The following is a 9,278-nucleotide window of genomic DNA, read 5'->3' on the forward strand; positions in this document are numbered from 1 at the left end:
GCAAATCTGCACCACCTAGAGGACATGTCTTAGAAATATTTATATGAATATAAAAGTCTTTCAAATAGCACTTAAATAGCCAATCATATATAAAATGAAGCTCTCATTCTCAGAATTTGACTGTAAAGATATATTACTTGTCTGTGAGCTTGATTGGGTGAATAATCCAATGTTATATCTTAAATGTCCAGAACAAAATATGTGGTCCAGCAGGTAAAACATGCTAAACAAATCATTGGAAATAAATGTTATCCACTATTGATGATAAAATTGTATACATCATCACAGAGGGGATGAGCTCAGCTTTCTAATGATACCTATATTGAACTAGTCCTCTCAGAGGCCTAGATATTCTAGGAAACAATAGGGATGGTGCATAAACAGAACATTAGACTGAATGTCTATGGACGAGCACATCTATGAGGGCTAAAATGCATTAGAGCGCCATCTACATTTCAGATCGGCATTTTTGATGGAAGGTGATAGAGGGAAATTCTAGTACTCTTGCCATCAAGTGGAATAAAACAAGTGTTTTTGGAGAGAGATGAGGTGAACAGAACTAGAATTACATACTTACAAACTTAGAAAAACCAAAACAGCAAAATATTTCTCTGAGTTCAATACAAGTTAATCTCAATCGACAGCATTTGTGGCATAATGTTGACTACCACAAAACATTATTTTGACTCATCCCTCAACATTTAGGTTACATTGAGGCACTTATAATGTAAGTAAATTGGGCCAATCTTTGGAGGGTTTAAAGGCAGGAATGTGAAGCTTATAATTTTACAAAATACTTACATTAATTCTTCAGTTAAAACTCTAAATCTCTCAAAATTATTTGAGCTGTAAATTTGTTTAAATTGAATTTTTACGGTTGTTTTAGGGCTTTAGGGTTTAATTTTTAAGAAAAGTAGGGACAAGTTAAAATAAATTTTTGTGGTAATCAGCATTATACTACAAATACTGTCGATTGAGCTTAACTTGCATTGAACCTGGAATATTCCTTTAAATACAGACAGATTCTGACAGCTGTGGTCTGTATATTTGAGGAAATATTTAGTTTTATTCAATCAGTGCAAACAGGCCACACAATAACGATTCTTCTGAACAGGAACAAAGATGCAAAGTTGATTTACCAGAAGAATACTAGGCTTTGTAAAGCACATTGTACTGACCAGGAAAAATGCAGTTATAGAACCAGAAATTCAAGCACCTTTTCTGTAATGAAAGAAGTAGAAAACAAGAAAGACAGCTGAATGTGGTAAACCTTACTCACCACCACACATCTCACATGAATCACTCAGGAGTCCTGCCATGTTAAGATCACATGACCAGCCAATTGTATAGCTCGCTTTATCTTAATAATCACCTGAAATTAGATGCTTTCCCTTTTGAAATATATTTTAGTGTACCTTCTGTTTTTATCCTCACTGATCTTACATCTATGCCAATAGGTGTCAGCGCAACATATCCACCATCAATATTAGACTACTGAGTGCAGACTAATTTCAAAATGTTTCTGATTTTCGGTCTCCAGCTCATCCCTGCAACCAAACAACAGCCATGATACCATTTGTGACAAGACACTGCGTCTCATTTTCACGACTCATCTGCAAAATGAAGAATATCAAATTACATTAACTGCAATTGATAGAATAACTAATGATGTTTATCATTTGATGGATGTATGTCTTTCATTCCAAAACCTGTGCATGTTTGTGTGTATAATACACTGAGAAAGGTTTAAGAACCCATTGGCGTTTGTGGACAGACTGCACATTCAGATCACTGCAACTTTGTGAAAACAAGGAAGTAATTTCCTAGTTTCGGTGAAACCAAAGTATTAGTCAGGGGCCCAAATGTTTCAAGTCAAATGCTTAAATACAGTGTTTAAAAGTTATTTATGTTACAGAATGTGCTAGTTACAGCAAGGACCTGCCAGTCAAGACTGATAGTGATTTGACATTTAAAAATACCTTAATAGCATTTCTAGAACGGCCCCCTTGCACCTCAAAAATAGTGCTAAGATAAAGGAACATTCTCTCTGTTCATTATTTAAAGCAATATTCAATCCTGTTATATCGCCTGGTTCTTTATCTGTAAAATACTTGAAAAATGTGCATGTCATATTGCATGAAAGTAGAGTAGTGGTGACTGAAGAGGAAGGCATGCTGTGAATTTATGCAAGAATTGAAAAAATATTTGATAGATTTGTCAAATTTGTGAGGTTTCGAGGTAAATCTTGTCTTAATAAAAGTGTTTTGCTAAAAAAAAATGTAGATGTCCTGGCTTGTCTTAAAGTTTACAAATTCCTCAAGCATATTTATATATATTGTTTTAAGGTCAGGGTTATTTATTTTAATATTTGGTACTCACTGCATCTTGGACCAACTCTCAACACAGTTTCTAATATCTCACCAAGACAGGCATTTTGACCTTTCAGACTCAACTGATGCAACCACAATCGCGAGTTGCACACGAGTCGAATGCTGGAAAGCAGCCTTCCAACAAGACATTGTCATGCGTGGATACTGAACTGAGTACTGATTTGGTACTTTTGACATTACTACAAGATGATGAAGCATTCTGGGAACCACTGCACTAGATTACTACTGCTATACTCTTAGTGCGTATAATCTACAGTACAATAACCATTATGGCCACAAAGTGTCAACAAAATACACACAAAAAGCAGCTTTTAAAGCAAATGTTTTCCAATTGTTCTTTGCAGCACCTATAGCAAAAAAGATACATTTTATAAAGAACAATTTTTTATTTATATAAGGAACTTGAGTTTGTTGTGTGGTTTTGGCAATAAATCAGTTCTTGATATTACATTATTCTTCAGATCAGTTTATATGTTCCTTGCATTCTTTAAAGCCCTAGTATATAAACAGGTTTCTGTAAAAACTAGAGAAGCAGAAATTCTTTGTGGAATTTAAAAGGATCTTCTATGGCATAAATGTAAAAAACTTTTGGTTCTTATTGAAACATTTATTTTTAAAGGCTACTTTACACTGCCCCAACAAATGCCCCTAAACACCAACATTTCAAACATTCTAAAGTTGGCTGTTGTTTAGAATGTTGGGAAACATAACTGACTTGTCACACATGCCCCAGTGAACATGAAAACCTTCTAAAGTTGGCTGTTGGATTTAGAATGTTGGAAAATATAACTGTCATTGTCACAACGCTCCAACCAACACCAACACTGCATCCGGTAGCAACATTTCTGATGTGAACATGTTGAATACACCAAAATCCAACAACTCTTTTAGTCGGTTTTCGCTGGGGCAGTGTAAAATACCCTTAGAAGGTTTTTATTGGATTAAGAGCAACAAAGCAATAATTAAGCAAGGGACAAAATACATTAATTTGCTTGTTTATTATACATCTTTTTATTAACATAAATTCCATAACCATAAGATAAAAATAAAACATGGCTGATCTTCCCGATTTATCAGTGACCTACCATTTAAGGCAATCAATGCACTCAGTAAAATACACATTCATGGTTTACATTAAATTGGTAGGTGGTTTCTTCTCATTTTTGACAAGTCACAGTCTGGTCAGGATCAGGGTATTTGGACTTGAAGCTGACAAAACCTGGCTGATTTTTTCTGATATGTTTTTTGATCCACCTCTGGTAGCGGGAAACTCTGGCATACACACCAGGGTGTTCAGGCAAAGCACAACCTTGACCGAAACTTACAACACCAGCCTGAATCCAAACAGAGCCCTGTTTGATGACCATTGGACCTCCAGAGTCACCCTGGCAAGAAGTAAACAGAAGTCTCAGATGTATTGGCTTATATGTAGTGATGACAATTAAACTGCATTAATTACAAAGATAAAAATTCACAAACACAACTTAACATTTAGGGTTCAAGTAAGAACATTTTCTAAATTCAGCAATAGACAGAAGCTGTAACACACAAATATGCTGACTGATACCTGGCATGAATCTTTTCCACCCTCCAACAGTCCAGCACACATCATGTTCTGGGTTATCTGTCCATCATAAAGGCAGTTACACTTCCTGTTTCCAACTATTGGCACTTTTACCTCCTGAAGGTTTTGGGGTGAAGGAAGGGGTACTGGAGGAACAAATGCAAAGCTAATGTCAATGAAACTGTATTGTATCCCCAAGTGTAAACAGTGTCAAACTTGATTTTGTTTTATTAATATGACATTTAAAAATCTAGGATTTTTATCTGCATTATATAAAAACAAAGGTCACCTGCACACAAATGTTTAAAGACATTTTATAAGATCTAACTTCACATTTCAGAGTTATTTTTGCAATTACTTTTAACCAACTGGTGTCGAGTTCATTTTTAGTTGACGCACTAAGTCAGTTCCCCTCTTTTTGTGAAATGTCTTGCTTGAAAATTTGCACATGCAATGACAGTGAATGGTGACTGAGACCAAAATTCTGCTTAGCATCTTCTTTTGTGCTACACGGAAGAAAGTCAAATGAGTTTGGAAAAACATAAAGGTGAGTAAATTATGACAGAATATTCATTTTTGGGTGAACTATGTTTAAGCATCCCAAAAATATTTTTGGGGCTACTGTGTATTTAAACATATGTCATATATGTATATGTTTTTGGCTTCCTAGCTTACAAATTAGCATCATGAATCTCTTTAATAACCGAGAATGATCACTGTGTAGATAACTAGGTACAGTACAGCATTTTTCTCCTCTTACCATCTGAGTTGATGGCCCCCCATCCAGTAACCCAGATCCCAGAGCCATTGTTGAATGTGCTGTCTGCTGCTGCCAGGCAGACCGGTTTGATGTATTTACTGAAAGCAACAGGTGAGGAGAGCTGCAGCAGTGTGATGTCATTGTCTTTTGAATCCGTATTGTATGAGGGATGAATTATGATTTGAGAGATGGATCTGGACACCTCGTTTGGATTGGGTTTCTCTTGACTCTTTCTGCCCAGATACACAGTAAAGTCTGAAGGATCAGGGTTACTAAAAGGAGGGACAAAACAAGTGTTTACAATCAGTGTGTTATAACTATTTTATTCATTCTTTGAATTAAAGATAATGTTGTAGGTTACCCTGGAAAGCAGTGAGCTGCTGTCAGAACCCATTCTCTGTTAATTAGGGATCCACCGCAGAAATGACTGTCATCCGAGTGAAGACTGACCTGCCATGGCCACGCACCAGATGGAGCATCCTTTCCCCCTACTATCCTTGAGTTGAGAGTGGCTCTACCACACACTTGCAGGAAAAAATAGGAAAGGAATTTTAGACTTATTGACATTCATAGTCAAATATTAAAATAAAAACTAAAACTAAAGAAATATACATCTCCATGAATATTAACTTACCATTCAGTTGTGAGTCACACCCTGTGAAATGTGAAACAAGATCATTTAATTATACAAAGGTAATAGAAGGGGGGGAAAAAATAGACAAAAGAGCAAATTACATTATATGAAGACTAGGAGTGAAAGCTTTTACCTAAGGTTAGAAGAGTGACCACAAACACCACACTCAGTTCTCTAATCATCTTCATCTTTCTCACATAGATGCTGAACTTTTTGAACTTATATACACTTATATATCCGTCTCTGGCACTCCTTGATAGAGTGGGACACTCCGAGTAAACATTTACTGTGTGAAACTATATACAGTAGTATACTCCCAAGATCATGGAAGACATTTCAATGCAAATATTCTTTTATGTTAAAAGAGTAAATAGGAACTTGTAGCTTATGACACAGGGGTCCCCTTAACCCTTTGCCACCCTGCAGCACGGTGCTGTCTTCCCAGTTTGAACAGAATAATTATGTCAGACAAATATATGGCTCTCCAAGAATCCCCATGAGAATCTCTACCATAAATACACAGTAAATGTTATATATTGATTCATTTTGCTGTTTTAATAATTTGTAAGATGAGAGTAAGATGTTTGCCTCAATACAGACAATAATTTTAAGAATTTAAATAGTGGTCACCTAGGCTGAGATGCATAGTGTATAGTAGAGTTGTAAATATGACAGCTCATTAATGAATATTGTTATAATTAATTGTTTTCTCTGTTGTTGCTATCGTTTATCAGCATGGCCTGCGTATTTAAAGAGATTGAGATAGGGCCTGCTCATCACAGGCACAGAAAAATCAATTGACAAAGATATTTCTCCACATAGCAACCATGAATAAAACTTTACAAAGGTTTGATTGTGAAAAACTATGTGCATATTAACTAAGTGCATTTTAATGAACCTCTAGCAATGGTTAAGTTCTAAGATAAATTCTTAAAAACATGGGACAAATAATAGACACTGTTGTGTTGTGCCACAGCAATACTATGAAAATAATTGTATTTTTTGTTTCTAGTAGTTATGTTATAATAAGTGGGTGTGAAATTGTGCATTTTCAATCCTATACAGTAGATGCAAAACAGCCTAACTTTGTCATGGGTGGAAAAGAATACGCCATATGTGTTTTTGTACACAACTGGATACGTAAAGTCAATGATGTTTGGTTAACTGTTATATTGTTTGCCTTTGTTTAAAATAGAATATGTGGACAGACAGATAATTCCTGTATTCACTCTGACCTTTTATAACAACACTATCATAAGACCTGTTTTTGAACTGTGCACACATATAATGATGAAATATAGTCATTCAACAAAAAGTGTTCCGTAGCTGATATAGGCACAAAATAGGCACAATGATTTTAAGTTAATCTATCCCCATACATCAAAACCTTTGGGTACTTAGAATGTACATCCGCCAGGAACCTACACATTCTCAGAAATACAGATTGAGGTGAATGCCATAGGACATAAATTAAATAGTTCATAAACCACCTACAATTATATATAATATTGTAACCAAATCATTATATAATGTTACTCTCAAACATTTTACTAAAACAACGTTTTAGTTTCTCAGTTGAATAATCCCTGTATTTGTCCCTTTAATCTTGTACAATCACCTGTTCCTTCAATTTAGTTGCAAAATGAGCCAACCAAGCTCACAGAGTTGCAACGTGTATTCCTCCATAAATATGACTAGCACTGGAAGACTAGACTAGGCAGCCACACAGATGCCCTGCACTTTAACCTTTACTCTGATAGATGGTCAGAAAAGGTTTACCTGAGAAAGAAGAAGACACAAACAATAAGGTGAAAATATATTTGAAGTTAGTGTAGTTCTTATTAAAAGAGAAGTATAGAGGGAAGGACATAGAGACAGACAGCAAGAGGGAATGTGAAAGAGACTAATTTTAGCTGAAATGTACCAATTTAATGCAGTTAAATACTTGATAAATGAAAAAGAAAAGTTATTTGTTTATTTAAAGGAAGCAAAGTTGAATGGTTTGAATGAAAGGAATATGAAAAAACTAATATATTTAAATCCTTGTTAAATCTCCTTGAGTAACAGGATTTTAAAATAGTTCACATCCATCACAAAGGTTTTTTAAGGCACTTGGTACTTGATGAAATCAAATTATAAAAAATGTATAAGAACTGCTAAACAATCACGATGTACAATACAACATGCAAACTGACATCATATTTGTTACGTTCCTGTGTTGTCTGCCCTCTGTTCTCTGTTTCACTATCACGTTGATTTCACGTTTCCTTGTTGTCCGCTCCGTGTTTTCCTTTTCACCCGTCACCGATCCCGCTCAATGTCACGTTTTCCCTGTTGTCCGCCCTGAGTCTCACTGTCCGTGTGTTAAACTATATTTCCCACAATTCCCGGCCTCCCCCACTGCCTGCACTCATCATTGTTTTCACCTGTGTCTCGTTCAGTCTCCACTTTGTCTGTGTATTTAAACCTTGGTTCTTTGTTTACTCTCTGTCGGTCGTTGTTTGGTAATGTTTCGTTTCTTGCATGTCGTCAAGCCTGGTCCGTGTTCCCTACCCGAGTTCCGAGTTCCGAGTTCCGAGTTTGTTGAGTTTGTTTCATCGTGTTTATCTCTGTCTCGTTGTGTATCAGTTTCCTGTTTTCCCCTCGTGGCCTTTTCTTTGTGTTTACCTTTTGTTTCTTATTTGTTTATTCTTAATAAAATACCGCGTTTGGATCCGCACCTCTGTCTGTCCTGTCCTGCTTCCACACCCAGCATAACAATATTTCTTAATTTAACCCCCTTCAATAACTTTATTATTATTGTTGAAGAATATACAGTTAATGTAACTTCTGGAATCACAACATAAATGGTGATTAATTATTTGAATCTATTGCTACTCCTATTTCTGTTAATAAAACAAGCTTGCAAACAAATAGCTTTGTTATCATTACAGCTGAATTAACAGAGGAAATGTGTCTTTCCCTATGGGGAGCCTTCGAATATTGTCCTGAACAATTGGGGGCTTTGGTATCAAAACAATGAGAACCACTGTTTTAAGGCTTTAAATTTAAAATCTGAATATGTTTACCACATTTGCATATAGACAGACTTAATTATCTTCAAAAAGTGTCATTCAGGTTTGGATAAAAGCATTACTCATACCATTGGTGTGATGAACCTGAGTGATGATTCCAGACACTTGAGTGTTTAGAAGCATTTGATCATACAATTAAAGGGATAGTTCATACAAAAATTATAATTTTATCATTATTTACACTCATGTTCAAATTACTTTCTTCCATGGAACAAAAAAGGAGATGTTATGCAGAATTATTTTTGTCCCTTTAATAAAGCAGTAGCCAAATTTTAAATAACCCAACTATGTTTTGCAAGATTTTAAATAATGGTTATTTGTACTTTGTGAATTAAGTCTCATACAAAAGAAAAAAAGAAGAGGTGGAGAAACGTAGCCAGAGCATTCATCAGTGGGCCTCCAAGTAGGATTTCACTCAGGGCCCCCAAATGCTCAGAAATGGCCCTGCTGAGTTATGAAACCCAACTCCGTAGGGTTAACCCTGAATTGCATTGTCAAATGTCTAAGCAGATTAAGAAAGGTGTTTAGTGTTAAGTGTCGACTTTGTTTTTGTTTTTCAAGCCAACATACCTCAGGATTTTGACGACGTATTCAGAGCTGTCACTTGAATTCATGGGACATGTTCAGTTGACAACCACCTTATCAGATTATCACACCTTGAAACTTGTGTTGCTACTCAATGACATTTAGAATTATATGCAAATTTAGACAGAAGTATACAACGCCTATACTTTCTTATTTTAATCACATATTATTAGAAATTCAAATTGTAGCAAGCTATCTGACTAGTGTTTGCAATTCTGGGCAATAGTTTTTAAGACAAGTCAATCTAATCTTAGATCACATACAGGTAATA

General features: G+C 35.5%; 1 protein-coding gene across 1 annotated transcript; it reads right to left on the minus strand.

The window, feature by feature from the left end:
• Positions 1-3,392: 3,392 nt before the first annotated feature.
• On the minus strand, positions 3,393-5,535 carry LOC127652514 (serine protease 33-like). Its single transcript, XM_052138682.1, has 6 exons — positions 5,482-5,535; positions 5,349-5,369; positions 5,076-5,238; positions 4,715-4,986; positions 3,958-4,100; positions 3,393-3,775 (listed from the first exon to the last, which is right to left on the minus strand). Exons 1-6 carry the CDS (start codon positions 5,528-5,530, stop codon positions 3,548-3,550), a joined length of 876 nt encoding a protein of 291 aa, XP_051994642.1. The 5' UTR covers positions 5,531-5,535; the 3' UTR covers positions 3,393-3,547.
• Between the last annotated feature and the right edge of the window lie 3,743 nt (positions 5,536-9,278).

The sequence above is a fragment of the Xyrauchen texanus genome, chromosome 12 (assembly GCF_025860055.1).
Source record: "Xyrauchen texanus isolate HMW12.3.18 chromosome 12, RBS_HiC_50CHRs, whole genome shotgun sequence".
NCBI classification, from domain to species: Eukaryota; Metazoa; Chordata; class Actinopteri; order Cypriniformes; family Catostomidae; genus Xyrauchen; species Xyrauchen texanus.